Genomic DNA, 20,669 nt, shown 5'->3' with positions numbered 1-20,669 from the left:
GCCGCTAGGCACCTGTCACTCATTTCAGTCATTTGCTCTAGATTAGATACTATATAAAGTTCGTTTTGCGTTCACACCAACAGCAAACGAACCATGGTCCACTTTGAAACGAACCGAGTCCCAACTTTTCAAGAGGACCATGGTTCGGTTGTTTGGTCCTCATTATAGTTCGGTTTGCGTTCATACCTGTACAAACCAAACGGACTATCGATCTAAAGGGACCATGGTCCACTTAAAGTGGACCAAACAGGGTAGGTGTGAACGCGCCCTAAGATTTCTATGAAACTTTATTCTAAAAAAAAAAAAAAAATTATAATTTTTTTTAAAAAACTCATAAAATATATTGGGTCGCACCTAAATCGGCAGGGTCGGTCGGCAACCTGAAACCAACGATTATTTTTGTTAGGCCTTATCCTTTTAGTTAAGCAGGTTAAGGTACAAGCATGGTACAGCAGGGTCTCTCATATTACATTGTGTCCTCTTCTCCTTCTGCACTTCCTGTAGGCATAACATGGCATTGTATCAACTATGCCCCATAGTGGAGACTCTTGGGAAGTACAGCTTTCACATGCATTACAGAACACAACATCTCCCCTCGCTGTGAAACGAATGTTACTTGCTACTCAGCATTATGCAAATTTAGAAGTTTCTTAAGTAAACTGAACCAACAGTCTGTATCATAAAACGGGTAACTCAAGGTAATCATTAAACAAAGGGAGCACAGGTTATTCAATCATTATCAAGATATAATTATATATGCTCAACCAATATTACTCTTAGTTCTCACTCAGTGTGCAACAAAGTCCTGATGCCAACTAGGTTTGTTTCTTGCACGCGACTGTGCTGGAGTGTGACCGCTGAGCGCTGTCAGGGCAGGGCGGATCCCTAAGTCAGGCTCATCTGGAGTGTTCGAAGTGTGAGCCAGACGGGATGCGTTCCATTTATTTCCATCACTGAGCAGAAAGGTGCTTTTGCCAATCTTCTTTTTCACTGTCATTGGTGCACTGTATCTCGGGTGTGCTTTGGGGACGTGATGTGGTATTCTAATCCTGACAAATCTTCTCTTTCCAATGGCAGAGTTCAATCTGGATTTAGTACCACCAGGCGCGCCTGACAGGGCAGCAAAAACCGTGAATGAAATCTACTGTAAGTACAGTTACTTTATTATAATGTAAATTGCTCCGCCATTTTTCATCAGATTGCAACATGTTTTGCTAGACATTCACAGAAAGCTAGAGAAACTGTTTATGGCAATAACATTCAGGTTTGTTCCACCCGTGAGATATGATCCCGAAAATAACGAGATAAAATAAAGCTTTGTGCTGGAAGTCAGATGATTGACGGGGGCTGGTGTGAGCTGGGAAGTGTAGTTTTATGAAATTTTAAAGCCCTGGGTCTCTTCTCTGAAAAAACTACACCCAAGTTAGGTTGCGCCTTGTCCTTGCATAAATATGCGCCTTTTTCTGACTCGATGCGCTGAGATTTCTATAAACTCATATTTCACTAATAACACTTAAAATAATTTGTAAACAAACGCAGTGCTGGCACTTTGACTGCTGTTTTTACAGGGTTAGGGTTTTTACTCTTGGCTACATTTGAAAAAGAAACGCAACATTAATTAATACGTTCTGTATTCATCTATTTATGGCATGATATCAATCTCGTACCGGACTGCTCGGGTTTAACTGTTTCTGCGCCAAAAACGAATTAACTCGTTATAGCCGGCAAATCGTTGGACGCCAACACCGAGTAAACTTGTTATTGGATCCGTTTTTCTTTTATTCGCTTTTTCCATTCATAATTCATCCTGCTGTGCTGTCGGACTGGGTGACACTGTCTGAGACCACAGCGGTGCGATTCCGCCGCCTAACGCCTTGCGGCCGCTATTGCACCCCATTTAAAACTATGTGGTTTCTTTTCTCGGCTGAGCCGTGCAGGCGGGGTCTATACACTCCGGCAAGACTCCGGCTTATATCGATGCATCGACTAGGCCCCCCCCCCCCCCCCCGCCTTTCATATGCAATGCTGGATAACGCTGGATACACTGACGCGACCAGTATTTGGAATGGCGATCAGATAATTGGATTATTCTTTTTACAGTAGATCATAGACAAGGTAAGGACTATATATTATCGATCTTGCGTTGATCCGATAATTCTTTCCCGCGTGTCGGGGTGGTGTGTGTGTTGGTAGCTATCAAAAGCACGGAGTGGCCCCGTGTCCCCCTCTCCCTTTCATGCGTGCATGATGAAAGATAATACCGATAATCTAGCGTTGATTTCAGATTGATTGTTGATCCAAGCGAGGAATGGCAACATGTTTTGTGAATTTCACTAAAACGTTGTTTTCGCGTCTTTTCCTTGGATTACTCAGAATCACTCAAACTATACTCATATTCACCACGGTATAAAACGTTTTATTGCATGTTGACCGGAAGAAACTCACTTGACAATCGACAATGTTATTAGATCCAGGGCTGTCTTAAATACTTCGAAGCTTCGTTCGATGGGCATGGGATTCGAATATGAAAATAAAATTTGATTATTTAAAAAAAAATATATATATATATATATTATTTTTTTTTTTTTACTTTTTTTGCAGAATCAACTCTGCCTCTCTTTGTTAACTACAACAAGCAATGCTGTTTGTTATTTAAGATGAGGTCGGACTCAGCACTGACAGATTTGTGTTCATTGTGCTGCTTTTATAAAGCCTCAAATGACGGCTTAAAATATTTCATGAAAGCAAAGTGTTTTGTTTGTCTAAGATTTAAAAAGGTTTAAACTTTACAGCACTGACAAAGTTGAACAAAGTGCTGTACAAGTCCCACAACATAATTTTTTTTTAAATAAAATAAAATAAGAAGATATATATTTTTTTAATCTCGAAGCTTCGAATTAAAATCGAATCTCGGCCCCGAAGCTTTGAATTTCAAAAAGAAAAAAATCGAAGGTCAGCCCTACATAGCTATAATATTTAATATAGTTTTAGCAGTTGCAAACACCGGCATTATCCCTTTGAACAAAGCGCTGGCACAAACGGCCATCTGGCGATCATTGTGTTAAGGGGTTAAGTTTTGATTTTGAGTCAAGTATGGCTCGCATTTTGCTCCGCACACCAATAGCATGCTAGCTGAAATAATTTGACCAATCACAGACCACGCCCCCCACCTAGTATATATGCAGGGGTAGTAGTGTCCCTTTCATTCCTTTCAGTTGAGGATTATGCTTCAAAGCACCTTTCTGATGCTGCAAAGAAACGTCTTCGCTTCCGGATGATGAATGTTGATGAGCATTCCTCTCCAACCCAATGGCTCTTTTCAGGGTTGCCTTCCCGCCACTGACGCTCCACGCGTGTCTTATGCTTCAGCCAGGTGCCTCAGTGAGGCCCATGCTCTGAGGACCATCAAATCTTTGGATTGTCCCAGCTGAGCTGGTGGCTCGTTGCTCTGCCTTTGCCCTCCATGACTTTGACGAAGAAGAAGGCTCCCAGCCTTCACTGGATTCTACCAGCCCTCCCCCTCCTGCTGCTGGTCACCCGTCTGCCAGGCAGATTCTTCTGGTTTTCCCTAGCATTGTGCAGGTTAAACAGATTCCATTACCTAGCCCTCCACCCATACCCAAGCATAATGGTATGGTTGGCGGGTTTTACCAACAGAAACCTTCCACCTGGCAGCCATTGCTGTATCCCAGGTTCCTGCTCATCAAACCTTACATCAACAGGCCAGGAAAGGACCCCTCTGTCATCAGGACTCCTACTGGACCGTATCATTCCTACCTGTGTTCTACAGGTCTAGGTCAAGGGCCCCATTCAACAGTAAGCTCAAACAGGGCATCCCGTGGCTTGAGAATGCTTTGGCCTCGCTTTTCTGTCCGGATGCTATTTGGCCACCTGGAGAGAAAAACCCAAACGGTGGCTTCACTAACAGCTCGCCGACCTGGCTGACAAGTTCTTTGCTTGTGCAGCTCAGAGCGAAGCTGACGCCAACAATGTTGCGCAGATTCTGACAACCAGCCTGCTCCCTCTCCTCAGCCTTCAGCCGAGAGACAGAGTTCCAGAAAGCAACAGTACATTGCAGACTGCTAGAAGGACCATACCAGTCTAATCTTGACGTATTGCCATTACCAGAGATTGTCCCTGTCAAATCTTGAGTGCATTTATGTTTTGCATGTTTTGGTAGATCTCTGTTTACCTTACACTCTGCCACGTCTTTCCCAAACATTGTTATGTCAAGCCACCATATAGATCCACACCTGGCCACAGACCCCCATTTGATGGGATTTTTGTCCCAGGGACCCGACCTGAAAAGAGTTTAGTCCGGAATTCTATAACAAACTGTCTACTGTAGGTTGAGAGAATGAAACCTATATCATTCTTATCCAATTTCTCATTGGGCTAAATTATAGTAAATTAAATAATGGTGAAATTAAACAAATTACTATACATGTATTTATTTTTTTGCTTTGCACCCCTTTTGCAGAATCAAGTGGGGGCTGTACAAAGTAAACCAATTAACATAATAACCCATTTCTCTCAAATGTCCAACTACCGGTAGTTTTCTACCTGTCAGCCAAAACACCTGGGACATTCAAACTACTAAATACTGAGAACTCTGCCATTTATCAAGGAATACACATGGAAAAGGGATAAGAACCAATATTGTACAATTGTTAATATTTTCACCAATTAACTATTAACACATTGGTTGCCAGCAGGGGGTGCGCAATTTATCGCTTGAGTGCCACCGTTTTGGTCAATGAGCGGACAGGGATATTTGCGAACGCATAAACTATATCTTAAATTATGGCTATGTGTCTAATACGCCCGCCGCTTATCAATGACTTGCTTACAGTCAACATGTACGAAACGGATTGTTTTTTCATCAGTACATTTCCGTTTTATACCGTTTTGAATACGAGTATAGTTTTGAAGATTTCTAGTGATTCCAGAAAAATCCGCGAAAATAGCCCTTTAGTGGAATACACAAAACACATTGTCATTTTTCTGCCTATTTATGAATCTGTTTCAAATAAACGCTAGATTATCGATAGTATATCTGTACTTATGCATGCTAGAGAAGCGGGCTGAAAATCTATTATCTATGCCCTGCCTGGCGCTAACGTTACGCACACACACATATGAGACACGTTGTGAACGCTGTGAAAAAAAACTCTGATTACCCCAAGACTGGTAAAATAAAGTCCTTACCTCAGATCAGATGTTCTGCAAAAAGATTAATCCAATTCCTGATCGCCATTCCAAATATCGATCGCGTTTATTGATCCAACGTTATACCTCGAAACGCATAATCCCCGCTGCTTTCAGTGTCCTCAATGAATGCAATAGTCTCAGGTTACATGGCTCAGAAGTCAAATGTGGAGCCCGGAGTTTTTTTTTCTCATGCATTTCCATTGACTCCATTCCAATGGGTGCAATACCATCCGGGAGACGATAGGGGGCAGTATTTGCCCTTTTCGAGCTCAGAGCCAGTCCCAATGATAACATGAGGCTGGATGGATGAAAAATGAATGGATATCGCTAATAAAAGAAATAACGATTAAATACGAGATTTCTCGTCATTGGCACTCAACGCATGGCGGCCAACAACGAGATTTCTCGTCGTTGGCACCCAATGTGTTAAAATTAGACTGAATATTTAATGATAAAAGGAATATATTTACTTGCACACATTTATTTGCTATCTATTTTCATAATTCAATTCTATGCTCCTCCCTCCAGACCCCCTTCAGCTCCGTATCTGTGAAGAGATGGTTCTCCCTGAGCAACAGAGGAGCCCCAGTGTGGGCCTGGAGGACCCAGAGCCCTCACAGATTAAAGACGAACAGGAGGAACTCTGGACCAGTCGGGAGGGAGAACATCTCCAAGAGCAAGAGGAGGAGGATGTCATGAGGTTCACATTCACTCCTGTCCCTGTGAAGGGTGAAAATGATGACGAGAATTCTCAGCCCTCACAGCTAAGTCTAAACCAAATGAAGGAAGATCGAGTGGAAGACCCTCTACCCAGCACCTCAACTCAACATTTTAAGTCTGAAGCTGAAGGAGAAGATGGTGGAATATCAGAACAAGGCAGTAATTCTGATCTGGCTATTGATGTTGAACTGACTAGCGATAGCCTGCTCATGTCGTCAGATTGCTCTGAATCTGAGAAACCCTTTAGTTGCACAATTTGCGGCAAAATTCTTAGTCACAAGGGCAATCTGAAGGTTCATATGAGAATTCATTCTCGGGAGAAGCCCTTTGTTTGCACCATTTGTAGTAGAAGTTTTGGTGTCAATAAACATCTACAGGTTCATATGACAACTCATGCTGGGGAGAGACCCTTCAGTTGCCCAGTCTGCGGTAAAGGATATGGCCGAAAGCAACATCTACAGATCCACATAAGAACTCACACAGGAGAGAAACCCTTTAGATGTACAGTTTGCGCCAAAACCTTTGGTCGGAGTGGACAGCTGCGGGTACACATGAGAACGCATACAGGGGAAAGACCTTACAGTTGCCCAATTTGTGGCAAAACATCTGGACACAAGGGCAATCTACAGAAACACATAAGGGTCCACACGGGGGAGAAACCCTTCAGGTGTACAGTCTGCAGCAAAACATTCGGGCAGAAAGAACACCTGACTGTACACATGAGAGGCCACACAGGAGAGCGACCATATATAGCTGCAGTGAGTGTGGGAGAGCATTCATTACAATGTCGCACTTACTAAGCCACAGGTGTTTGTGTGAGACCAACAGAAGGTGAATGTTTTTATATCTGAATGTTGGAACGAAACGGAAGTCATACAGTTGCAATTATTTCGAACAGCTTGGTACAAAAGTTCAAACTGCAGTGTCATTCACATGTTCCTAGTTTAGTTTCAAGTTCCAGTTTAATGTTAAAACGTCAGATGAATACATGGAGGAAAAAACTAAACCAAAACAAAAGTTGCCTTAGTATTAAAAGAGAAAACTGTGAAAATAAATGTAAAGTATTTGTTCATAATTATGTATATTCTTAAACATGAGAATGAATAATCCAGGAAAGTGGAGACTAGGCACAATGTAGAATGGTTTTGAACATTTACATTTGAGATACTACACCAGCATTATTACCGGTATATAACATATTTGTATTTTATTGTTCAATTGTTTTTATTTGTACCTCCCCAACTTAGTTTAATTTTAGTTCATTTCCATAGTGGGTTTGCTAGTTTTAGTTATTAAAAATAGAAAAGGGTCTGCACACTAGCTCCCTTATATCTCATTTATCCCTTGACAAAGTACAAAGTTCTGAGCACAATGCTCTTCTTCAGACTTTTATAGACTCTACTATAACCTTGCTATTTGACTCCAATGTAAACCAATATAGACTAACCCTTTACAGCATCAGAAAACACTACAAACTGATTTTTTTTTTATCCTTTATTTATCCAGGAATGTCCCATTGAGATACAAGATCTCTTCTTCCAGGGAGTCCTGACCAACACAGCACACAACAAGTTTCAACATAAAACAGGGCATTAAACAAAAAACATACAATTCAAATATAAATACAGAGGGTCATTTGTGCAGTGGCAAGGAGCATAATCACATCAACAATAGCATCAGGTAAAACAGTTACATGTTTCATAAAGGGCTAATCGTAGCATACCTTTAAAAGCATTCACAGTAGGAAGTGCCTGTAGACAAAGTTTCACTTGCAGCGTATTCCATAAAAAGGGAGCATAGTGGGAGAATGCAGCTTTACCAAGCTCTGACTGCATCAAAGGAACATTTAACAGCATACCATTTGCTGCTCGTCTGGTATTAAAAAGCAAGTATAAAAGGACAGAAGTCTGGAGATATATAAGGGCAGCTTACCTAGCAATGACTTAAGGATAAAAATCAACATGTGTGATTGTCTTCTTTGGTACAGAGAGGACCATCCTAATGACTGATACAAAGTGCAGTGGTGGGTGCGAGAGCCTGCACCCGTTACAAAACGTATGGCAGTATGGTACGCAGAATCCAGCTTTTTAAGCAGGGAGGAAGGAGCATGCATATAGATTACATCGCCATAGTCTAATACAGGCAGAAAGGAACTCTGCACAATTCTCTTCCTGGCTTCAGATGGGAAACATTTCTTTAACCGGAAGAAAAAGCCCAGTTTAGGTCTAAGTTTTCTCAGTAGGTTCCCAATATGAACATCAAAGGCCATCTTTTCATCAATCCATATGCCCAGATATTTATAGGATGCTACTTTGTCAAGGCATGTCCCTTCCAGTGTCAGAATCGGGGGGACAGCTGTATTAGCTCGAGAGCGAGAGAAGGTCATGTACTTGGTCTTTTTTGCATTAAGGACCAGTCTTAGCCTTAGCAAGGAGTGTTGTAGTGTATTAAAAGCATCCTGTAGAAGCTCTATGGCCTGAGTTAAAGAGGAAGCCACTGTGTAAACAACTATCATCGGCGTATAAATGAAAACGTGCTGGGTTTATCCCATTTCCTAGTTCATTTATAAAGATGGAAAATAAGACGGGGGCCAAAATAGAACCTTGTGGAACACCTTTGTTTACAGTAAGAGCAGCTGAGGTATAATCTTCTACTGAAACACACTGAGTTCTTTCAGATAGATAGTTTTTAAACCAGCTCAAAGCCATTTTACCAAGACCTATGCAGCCAAGCCTTTGCAGTAGCAATGCATGATCCACAGAATCAAAAGCTTTAGACAGATCAACAAACAATGCTGCACAGTGTTTTTTCTTGTCCAGTGCTTCAATTATGTCATTTGAGACTAGCATAGTCGCTGAAGTAGTACTATGGCCTGATCTGAAGCCTGACTGAGACTCGTTAAGAATATTATGGTCAGTTAGAAACTTTTTCAGTTGTTCGTTTACAAGAGATTCAAAGACTTTGGCCATTACAGACAGTCTGGAAATAGGGCGATAATTATTTAGGTCAGAGGGGTCTCCGCCCTTTAACAAGGGGAGAACCATGGCCGACTTCCATGAGCTAGGTAATTCACCAGCACAAAGACTGAGATTCAAAATAGAGGTTATGGGTTCTGCAATCAGACCTGCAGCAACTTTGAAGAAGAACGGCTTTATCTTGTCTGGGCCTGAAGATTTATTTACATCTAGGCTCATTAAAGCTTTGTGAACCTGAGAGGTCAAGATGGGGGCAAAGGTGAACAGTTGATCAGGGTCAAGTGGCGGAGGACCTGGCTCTCCTTCTGCAGCGATCATCCCTGAGTTGCTAGAATCAAAGATTGAGCCAGCAGAAATAAAATGATTATTAAAGCTGTCTGCAATATCCATTTTGCCCTTGATTTCACTCTGATTTACCCTTAAGAGATCAGGAAGCAGTGGCGGCTCTACCACTAGGGGCGCTCGGGCGCCGCCCCCCCTCAGCTCCTACCCTGGTTATATGAGAGAACAAGACAAATAAGTTTTTAGTTTTTTTGTTTTATAGCCCTATAAATAATATAAACATGTTTAAAATTAATAATATTTACTCATTTTAAGTATGTTTGTATTTCCAATGCACAATATAACGTTATTATCTAAATTAAAAAAACATCGTTTTCATGGGCAGGAAGTGACGTTTTTTTTTATTTTTTCGTATTTCTCGCCCGGGCAAGAAGCGATAGCGCTCTGCGTGCGCGTCACAGTTTGATCGCTGTCTCCGTCACAGCCAATCAGTGCATACGGCGTTGTGCGTTGAAATATGACTATGTTGGAATCCGAGCGCGATTTGAAGCGGTCTAGGCAGCCGCGTGAACTTCCGTGAAGAATTTTCCATAGCCGCATTTCGTGGAGATGCTCTCTGATTGGCCGACGCGATGCCAGTTTTTTTCCATAGCCGCATTTCTCGGGTTGGCTTACAGAACAGCAGTTCAGTCGACTCGTCAACAACAACAGCAACTACACTGAGCTTAGGCACTCTTTCAAAGTTGGTTAAGGTTAGAGTTTGTCTTAGAGCATGGCGATAGAACGCCAGGTAGTTTGCAGGCTGTTCGAGGCGGAAATGGACAAAGACACAGCTCTTCACTCACACAGCTTGCAAGCTATAATATGGATGCAGTGTGGAGGGACATGTATGGACAATGGATGGACATCAACACAGGCTGGATGGACAATGCCATGGAGTGGATATACTTTATCAACAACAACAAGCCAACAACAAGGTAGATTAGCGATCTTAACTCTAGTTTAATACATGATACGTTGTCTACTGATGCCGCATAACGTTGTAACGTTACAGCTACTGCTAGCTGTTAGCTCCGTTAGCCGGCCACTTTTATAATTACTGCATGGAAACGGAGTAACGTTAACGTTTAAACGTTATGTCGAGGTCATACAATACTACAGTCGACATAAGGTTAACGTTACCCCGTTTCCATGAAGTGTTTAAATAGCAGCAATCTTGTTGAAAATGTAACTTTACTAGTAAAATGCTCTCTCTCTCTCGCTCTCTCGCTCTCTCTCTCTCTCTAATTTCGCTGCATGTGGGACATAACCACTCAGACAATGAATGGTAACTTGTTTAAAATAACGAGCTTTACAAATGTGTTTATTATTGAATGGATCTGACATCATCTGAGAGAGAGTGAGAGAGCGAGAGAGAGAGAGAGAGAGCTGTGCGTGTTTGTGTTGCTGCTGATGCATAATGAATGAATGGTGAGTTGTTTAAAATGACAACATACATGTGTTAATTATTTGATTTGATTGATCCGAGAGACGGAGAGAGATTGCTCCAGAGCATCTCAGAGCATTACATTTTCAACTCGACCTATTAACGAGAACTGCGACCTACAAGGCACCAGCGTCAGCGGCCGCTACTATCAGGAAGGCTGTTTGGAGTGATAGAACCTGAGGAGTATTTAACAAGTTTCCAAAACTTTGCAGGGTTATTCAAATTGACATGAATTGCATTAAGATAGTAGGCACATTTAGAGTTTTTAATCAGCTTAGTGCATTTGTTTCTTAGTGTCCTATACAGATTCCAATCTAATGGAATATTCGATTTCTTTGCTTTAGCCCAGGCAGTGTCTCTCTGTCGAATGAGAGAGGACATAGAATCATTAAACCAGGGGTTATCTTTACCGCTTATCCTAGATGTCCTAAAAGGAGCATGCTTGTCACATATAGCCAAGAAGGTGGATTTAAAATAATTCCATGCTAACTCAACATCGGTCATAAGTGAAACAATGTGTAAATCACTATTAAAAACATCATGTAGAAACGCTTGCTCATCGAAATGTTTGAATCGTCTCTTATGAATGAAACGTGGCTTTCCTTTAGGGACCTTACAGGTTCTCACACAAGCAATTGCGCAGTGGTCGCTTATATCATTACAAAACGTGCCTACTGCGGAGAAACGGTGAGGTGCGTTTGTAAGAATAACATCAATCAAAGTGGACTTCTCTAAATCTTTTTGGTTTAACCGAGTTGGCGAGTTAACTAGTTGCACCAAGCAGAGAGAGTCACAAAGTGTCCTTGAAAGAGTTTTGTAAATCCGTTTGCCAGTCCCAGTTTAGGTCTCCGAGTAGAACCATCTCGGATTTAGTCCAGTTATGGAGAAGATTGGAGAGTATGTTCGTGGCTTCGCTTGTGGCAGCGGGTGGGCGGTAGCATCCGACCACTATAATGTCTGAACCATTTGGGAGCGATAGTTTAATTACAGAGAGGTCAAAGCATTTAGGTTTTGTTAGGGATTCGATGCAGGTGCAGTCTAAATGGTTTTTAACATAAATTGCAACCCCGCCCCCTTTTCCCACACGGTCTGTTCTAAAGACATTGTAATCTTTTATATTTATCATATCATTTGTAATCGACTTTTTGAGCCACGTCTCAGAAAGGACAATGATATCCGAGTCAGTCGAAACGGCCCATATTCTGATGGAGTCCATCTTATTAATCATGCTGCGAACATTAAGGTGAAAAAGACGTAATCCGTCTTTCGTTCTAAACTCCTCTGGCGTTTGCAGCTGACACAGTTCTGGGCCTGGATTCGGTTTAACGTTACCCGACATCAGGAGTAGGAGAATTAGGAGCCATGTCTTCCTCGCTGGGCTGGTCGGCTTGCCGTCGCAAGTGCGCGCTGCATAGGGGGAAAGTCTCCCATTTCCCTGGGCCCATAGACAACGTATTCCTCGCGGCAGAACCCCGGGTAGATGAGACATCCATGAGAGAAGGTCCTCCGCGAGCAGCGGGGTTGTCATCTTGGCAAAAACTCTTTCTGAATCCGGGAAAGCCATGGTGCCTGGGGTAGGCCACACATCAAACGCAGGTGTGTCTTGTGGGTGTTCAGCGTCGGGAGCGACACCGGTCCCGGAGATCCCCAGCACCAGGTAGAGTAGCAGGGGAGGTAGCCACATCATGGGATTTTCGTAATACAATGTTTAAAAAAATAAAATTTAAGAGCCACAAGATCAGAAGAAAAAAAAGTTAGTTATTAAAAAGGGTGTTGAAAGTTGTAAAAAATCCAATAGGATTGTAAAAATCTAATAAAAACTACTAATTGCTACCAAACACTGCAACACTCATCACTGAATAGAGGCCTTGCACAGAATGTTTGTGTAGTTCTGTTCCAAAAACGTGTAGTTATGTTGTAGTTCTGTACACAAGGGCAATCTACAGAAACACATAAAGGTCCACACAGGGGAGAAACCCTTCAGTTGTACAGTCTGCAGTAAAACATTCGGGCAGAAAGAATACCTGACTGTACACATGAGAGGCCACACAGGAGAGCGACCATATTAGCTGCAGTGAGTGTGGGAGAGCATTCATTACAATGTCGCACTTACTAAGCCACAGGTGTTTGTGTGAGACCAACAGAAGGTGAATGTTTTTATATCTGAATGTTGGAACGAAACGGAAGTCATACAGTTGCAATTATTTCGAACAGCTTGGTACAAAAGTTCAAACTGCAGTGTCATTCACATGTTCCTAGTTTAGTTTCAAGTTCCAGTTTAATGTTAAAACGTCAGATGAATACATGGAGGAAAAAACTAAACCAAAACAAAAGTTGCCTTAGTATTAAAAGAGAAAACTGTATGAAAATAAATGTAAAGTATTTGTTCATAATTATGTATATTCTTTAACATGAGAATGAATAATCTAGGAAAGTGGAGACTAGGCACAATGTAGAATGGTTTTGAACATTTACATTTGAGATACTACACCAGCATTATTACCGGTATTTACATTTACATTTACATTTAGTCATTTAGCTGACGCTTTTATCCAAAGCGACTTACAAGTTCTGTACGACAAGCCATCAGGAAGAGCACAACTCTATCAGCTGAGTAACAATGTTCATCAAAGTGTTGAGTGCTACAGTGTAGGTTAGTTTATTAGGACAAGTGCATGACAGTATGGTTAGTTAGGGTTAGATTTTTTTTTTTTTTTTTTTTTTTTATTCAGATAATGGTTGAAGAAGTGAGTCTTTAGTCGACGGCGAAAAATTGGACGTGTTTCGGCTGTCCTAACTGGGGTGGGTAGTTCATTCCACCATTGTGGGGCAAGGACTGAGAATAGGCGACTTCTCTTTGATGACCCTCCCGGAGCTTGGATAGGAGTAGGTCTGAGGCGGCCAGAAGATGCAGAGCGTAGGGGTCTTGAGGGTGTGTAGTTAGAGACCATTGACCGGAGGTAGGCGGGAGCAGTTCCCTTTGCCGCACGGTATGCTAGGTCAAGGGCCTTGAAGCGGATTCGTGCAGCAATGGGGAGCCAGTGCAGGTCCCTAAGAAGTGGGGTGACATGGGCCGACTTCGGTAGGTTTGAGATCAGGCGGGCCGCTGCGTTCTGAATGAGTTGAAGAGGCTTAGTGGCAGTGGCCGGGAGGCCAGCGAGCAGTGCGTTGCAGTAGTCGAGGCGGGAGATGACTGTTGATTGGACGAGGAGTTGGGTGGCTTCTTTTGTCAGGAAGGGGCGTATCCTTCTGACGTTGCTCAGGAGGAATCGGCAGGTTCTGGTTGTCGCTGCGATGTGAGCAGAGAAGTTCAACTGGTCGTCGAGGACAACACCAAGGTTCTTGGCGGTCGGGGACGCGGTCACAGCTGCATTCTCGACTGTGATGGAAAGGTCGGTCAGGGGGGAGGATTTGGCCGGCAGGTGGAGCAATTCTGTTTTGCTTAGGTTCAGTTTGAGGTGGTTGGTCGTCATCCAGGCGGAGATGTCGGACAGACAGGCCGAGATCCGCTCAGAGACGTGGATATCTGAGGGAGGGAAGGAGAGGAAGAGTTGAGTATCGTCGGCATAACAGTGGTAGGAGAAGCCATGAGACGTGATAATGTTACCCAGTGATTTAGTGTAGAGGGAGAAGAGAAGGGGTCCTAAAACCGAGCCCTGGGGGACACCCGTCCGCAGGGGGCGGGTGGCCGACAGGGTCCCTCTCCATGACACTTGGTAGGAGCGGTCATTGAGGTATGATGACAACCATGTCAGCGCAGAGCCAGCCACTCCCATTCCTGCGAGGGCCGCGAGGAGGATCTGGTGGTTGACTGTGTCGAAGGCTGCAGATAGATCTAGGAGAATCAGGACAGAGGAGAGGCCTTTCGCTTTTGCTAAGTGAAGTGCCTCTGTGACCGCAATGAGGGCTGTCTCTGTGGAGTGACCAGTCCTGAAGCCTGACTGATTAGGGTCTAGGAGGTCATTCTGTAAGAGATAAGCAGTAAGTTGGTTGGATACAGCACGTTCAAGTGTTTTAGAAAGGAAGGAGAGAAGAGAGACAGGACGGTAGTTGCCTATGACGGTAGGGTTCAGGGATGGTTTTTTTATGAGGGGCGTGACTCTGGCTTGTTTTAGGGAGGTGGGGACCACCCCCGAGTTGAGTGAGGAGTTGATGGTTGCAGTTAGGAATGGGAGGATGTCTGGTGCTATGGACTGGAGGAGTGGGGAAGGTAGCCGGTCCAGCTGGCATGTAGTCGGACGGTTCGACGTTACCAGTGTCAGGGTCTCGGCTTCTGTAATGGGAGAGAAAGATGACAGAGTGAAGGATGAGGTTCTCGATTCAGCATTTGGAATGGGTGGGGGTTGGGAGAAGGAGCTGCGGATGTTCTCCACTTTTTCCTCAAAGAAGATCGCAAAGTCTTCGGCAGAGAAAGATGAGGGAGGGGGGGGTGGGGGGGGAGTGAGAAGGGAGGACATGGTAGCATGCAGTTTGCGAAGATTCTTGGCAGAGGCCTCGATCCTATGGTGAAAGAAAGAAGCTTTGGCATTAGTAATGGTTTTGGAGAATGTTAACAAGAGGTTGTGATATGTGTCGATGTCAGCAGTGAGGCGTGACTTTCTATACTTCCTTTCAGCCGCTCTCAGGACCTGTCTTTGTTCTCTCACTGGATCTGTCAGCCATGGACTGGGTGGGGAACGGCGGGCAGGTTTCTCAACGAGGGGACAGAGCTTGTCGAAGGAGGTTGCAAGGGCTGAGAGGAGGGTGGAGGTTGCCATCTCTGTGGAGAGAGCAGAGAAGGTGTCACTCAAAGGTAGAGCGGATAGTATGTCAGAGGAGAGGGTGGAGGGGGATAGGGAGGGCAGGTTGCGTCTGAGTGAGACGGTTTGAGTTGGGGTGAAGACCTTTCGGTTAAGCATGAGAGTTAGTGAGAAGGATATGAAGGAATGGTCAGATACATGTAGGGGAGTTACCGTGGTGTTAATGATGCTGGAGTTACGGGAAAATATGAGATCCAAGGAGTTGCCTGCTTTGTGGGTGGGAGGCATGGCAGTGGGAGTCAGGTCAAATGATTGTAGGAGGGAGACTACTATGACTGACTGAGATGAGTCAGGCAGGTTGAAGTCGCCCAATAGAAGGAGAGGGGTACCATCTTCCGGTAAGGAGCTTAGAAGCATGTCCAGCTCATCTGTGAAGTGATCGAGCGGACCTGGAGGGCGGTAGAGTGTAACAATGGTGAGATTGAAAGGATTAGAGACAGATACTGCATGATATTCAAAAGAGGAGAGTGACAGTGCTGGGAGGGGTGTTACGTTTGTAGTCCATGAAGGAGATGTCATGAGGCCAGTGCCTCCACCCCGCCTGGAAGGTCGAGGTGTGTGAGTGAAGTTATAGTTTGTAGATAATGCTGCAGGTGTTGATGAGTTATTGGGGGTTATCCAGGTCTCAGTTAGAGCCAGGAGCTGCAGATTTTGACTATGGGCGTAGGCAGTAATGAAGTCAGCTTTCTTGACTGCTGATTGACAATTCCATAGGCCTCCCTGTACTGTGACGGGTGTATTAGTGGCTGTAGGAGGGTAGGATAGATTAGCCGGGTTGCTAGCAAACTGCCGTGGGTGGGTTGAGTCTGTTCTGGGGGAGCAGATTGTGGATATGAGACACATTGTGGTGTCAAGAGTGGCAGGGAGGAAGTAGAGAAATAGCAGAGTGGGAGGGAAAGGGAGATTTTTCAGAGTGGAGTGTAAGATAGGATTATGATGTACTTAGCACTGGGTGGATCCCTCGATTCCTCTGCGGATAACTCCAGGAAAACTCCTCTTTGTCCCTCTTCGTTTCACGACGCTTCGCTGACGCTAAGCCAGCAAGCCTTTAAATCCCTATCACTAATTAGTGCTTTCTAACACCTGGCCCTTAATGGGTCACTTAAGGAAACAAAATGGCAGCTTTAAACACGCCCCTTAATCAAGTCAGCTGGTCAAGTCAGCAATCAAGTCTCAGTTTAAATATATTACTAAATTACTTAAAATGTCTTACCCTGATGTAGTGTAAGTCTCTCAGTGAATGAGCTGTCCTTCCACAACAGAATGTAGTACAGAGTGATTCCAGGAGAGGCTGAGGTTCTGCTTTTAAGCAGTGACAGGGCTCTGAGATCACACTCAGTACACAAGTGCTGTCTTTAAGCAGGAAGCAGCTGTTAATGGGTCACTTAAGGAAACAAAATGGCCGCTTTAAACACGCCCCTTAATCAAGTCAGCTGGTCAAGTCAGCAGTCAAGTCTCAGTTTAAAGATATTACTAAATTACTTAAAATGTCTTAATCAAGTCAGCTGTATATAACATATTTGTATTTTATTGTTCAATTGTTTTTATTTGTACCTCCCCAACTTAGTTTAATTTTAGTTCATTTCCATAGTGGGTTTGCTAGTTTTAGTTATTAAAAATAGAAAAGGGTCTGCACACTGTAGCTCCCTTATATCTCATTTATCCCTTGACAAAGTACAAAGTTCTGAGCACAATGCTCTTCTTCAGACTTTTATAGACTCTACTATAATAACCTTGCTATTTGACTCCAATGTTATATAAACCAATATAGACTAACCCTTTACAGCATCAGAAAACACTACAAACTGATAATGGTGCCGTCTACTGTTAGTCTTTGTGTTAAAGGAGTATGTCAACTTTTAACTCACCATTATGCGCTACAGTCCATGCTAATGTGGTAAATTCCCACAGAACTTCTACAATAATTTGAGGTTATTGTAGTACAATACAACGAGATTGATTATCTGGAAGGAGGAGAAAGGGATCATATGTGATAGAATTGTTGATCTCCTCATCTGACTTAAGCAGATGAGGAATAAACGTGTACGCCAGACAAACCAGAACTGTAGTTCAACTCAGCTGATTTATTTGAGCCAGGGCCAAAAGTGAATAAAAGGTTGCCTTTCACATACAAAAGATTATCAGAGAACATTAACAGGGCTGTCTGTTGTACAGAAATCACAATCAGGTTTGCATTCTCAAACCTCAATAATGTACATAAACAGTCACTTGGTAACATAATTTGAACATACATAATTTACTGTAGGCCCCCTTTTTTATATGAGTAAGCCTGGTTTCTAAGATAAGTATCTTTACATTCTATTTTAACCAACCAAGGGTCCATGATTTACTCGCATAAAAAGCAGCACAGTCTCTCTCTGGTGGAAGGAGCGGTGGAGCCCAACAGACCCCTGCGGTTGGTCCGGTCTGAGGGCTCCTCAACTACCAATTTGTCTCCTCTTATATACTATAATACAGTTGGTCCGTGGGCGTCTTCTGTGGGGGCTGGCAGCCCCCCCCCCCCCCCCCCCCTGGGTTGTGGCGACGTGATGGGACAGAGACAGAGGGGGCCCGTCGGTGGCCCCCGTCCGTGTGGTCCCCCGCTGAGCACAGAGGGGTTCTGCTGGTGGCCCCCGTCCGTGTGGTTGCTGTGTTGGGTCTTGTCTCACGAGGGGGGGTGTGAATACTCTTTGACCTTTTGGGCCTTTACCATACAGAGGTGTGACCTTTTACTAATCTGGTCACATTATCTATTTAGCCCTGCAACCACTTCTGCTAACCAGTATACAAGGTTATTTATGAAATTCAACTCAATATTTACCACATTTCCCCGTTTTGACGATTCTTATCGTCACATATGATATATTGACTTGATTTTCTATACATACTAACCATACAAAGGATTCATTTTTTCTAAAATTAAAATTCATTTTTTCAAAATTTCTCCATTTTTTCTTTTAAACAAAAACTTTGAATATGCTAACAACAATTAAAAATAATTTTAATCTACACATCACAAATTGAATCTAAAAATCACAAATTTAAAACCCAATTATCTTAATCTACAGGAAAGTTTGTTCCCACACTCTTTTAGATGATCTGGTTGAGAGAAAACATACATTAGTATCACAATATTTTCATTTTTACATTCATTCAATAATCCCTTCTTTCTGCTAATTTATTCCTTAAGATAGTACAATCACATCTGCATAATCAATTCAGTTGGTCTTCTCACCTCTCCCCCCTTTTATGAACATACCATGGACATAACACCTACCACCTCAGCGCACAGTCGGACAGGGAGCATCACTCAAGGAAAAAAAAAATTTCACCACCTCATTTCGGCCACAATCTACACCTAATTGTCTACCTATGTGCATGTGTTTAGTACTCTTGCGTTGTGTCATAATCTATACCAGTTGTTACCGTTCAGTCACCTCCCGTTCAACATACCAATCAATCACACAGAGGCCCATGTCCAACGCTTTGGTTGCACAGTCTCTGACCGTTTTCCCATGACTGTATTTCCATGGATCTACAGACGACTCTGTCAGTCTGGAGGTCTGTCCCAAACCTCCGGCCTCTGTACTCGGGGCTATATTGAAGGAGGGGCCAGCGTTTACAAGCGACCTCTCTTCACAATCCAACAATCTCCCACAGGAACTGACTGAACGGGTTCACAATCTAATGAAATGTATTCCTACACATCTTCCATGATCCCTCCACCTGTGACGGTCCGTCCTCCCCCTCGACTGAACTGCGAGGGAACAAAACACAAAAAACAAATTTCCTTTACACAATATGTCAAATATTCTCAAGAGAAGCCAAATGTTTAACCATTATGCAAACGTGATGGGACCACTTAACTGTCATCGATCTGATCCAATGCATCCCAGCCTTGATCTGTCCCAATGCATCCCAGCCTTCAACCGTCCTCTCACCAGATCATAACAGAGAAACAACAAAAGGCAAATAATCAAAAAAACATTCCAACAGATGTGAAAGCAGATCAATGAAATTAACCAGCTCCAACCGCAGACCACCTCAATGGTTATTTAGAAAGAAAAGAAAAGAAATCTAAAACCCTACATCTAAACCTCATCACACCTATCATTGTGATCTTGACACCTTTCAAGCCTGCACAGTCACCCTCTACAGGCTCCATCCACACCCATACCAGACATTCAAAAGAAATCAAACCAAAATGAAAGTAATAAAAACAAACTCCTTCAGTAAAACAAATGATATGAAACAAAATGATAAGCGACAATAATTCCCAGGTCTATTTGTGGTATAACCCAAGTGGTTTGATACACTCCCTACTTAAACACATTTTGTTATTTTTAAGACTAGTTTCACCTTAAGTGAAAGCTAAGTTGTGTGTGTGTATGTATGTGTGATCAGATTGTGTGAATGTGTGTCTGTGTGTGTGTGTGTGTCCGTGTGTGTGTGTGTGTGTGTGTATGGGTAATTAAGGCTTCCTGGCCCCCACCCCCAGCTCAATCATTCACTGAAATCAAAAGGACATAAACAGACAACATCTCAATCTCACACATACATACAAAAATTAAATTTAAATAAAAAATATTATCTGTACCAACTCAACCAAAAAATATGACCTAAAGTAAACGCACTCATCCAATTTCACAGTGTCACAACACATTCAATCCTGAACCTTAGAGTTTTTTTTAAAAAAAGAAATAAAAGCAAAACCCAATCAAACATCACAATTCAACATCATCCACCCATCATTCATATTATAAACACATATCCTTTCACCACACTCGTTAATCACTCCACATACAGACACACAATGTTAGTTCTTCTGCGCTCAACTCTTCTGCTCTCAATTTTCTGCTCTGATCTCAGGCTACTCTGATCTCAGGCTACCACAGCCTCTCCTCACATCAGCTCCTCTACTCTCACTTCAAAGACGGACTGGAATCCATCTTTAATTCAGATCTATCCATGCCTTCCAGTGCACAGACAGATCCAAATATTCCCTTATCAAAATAGTCAACATTCATAAGTCATAACCCCAAATGAATGCCTACTTCCTTGATTGACTCACTCACTCACCCAGCTGTTCCCTGACAAACCTTCCCCTGTCTCACCTTCCTGTCACTTCCTGGCCCCCTGGCCCATTACCCCCACTTCCTGTCCTCTGCTCTAAAAATAACGCCATCTGTTATCTCA

The 20,669-nt window shown here is 43.1% G+C and overlaps 1 protein-coding gene across 1 annotated transcript in view; it reads left to right on the top strand.

Annotated features, from left to right (window-relative positions):
* LOC311234205 (uncharacterized protein) overlaps positions 1-7,043 on the top strand; it is a 46,329-nt gene extending 39,286 nt beyond the window's left edge. The window contains exons 2-3 of the mRNA XM_084321329.1: positions 1,078-1,146; positions 5,740-7,043. Of these exons, the coding sequence (XP_084177455.1) occupies positions 1,078-1,146; positions 5,740-6,731 (1,061 nt within the window). The 3' untranslated portion in view covers positions 6,732-7,043. The remainder of the gene's footprint in view (positions 1-1,077; positions 1,147-5,739) is intronic.
* The last annotated feature ends 13,626 nt before the right edge of the window (positions 7,044-20,669 follow it).

This window comes from Notolepis coatsorum (genome assembly GCF_963971535.1).
Source record: "Notolepis coatsorum genome assembly, chromosome: 9".
NCBI classification, from domain to species: Eukaryota; Metazoa; Chordata; class Actinopteri; order Aulopiformes; family Paralepididae; genus Notolepis; species Notolepis coatsorum.
The sequence above is the reverse complement of the archived record's forward strand: the minus strand, read 5'-3'. Positions and strand labels throughout refer to the sequence as shown.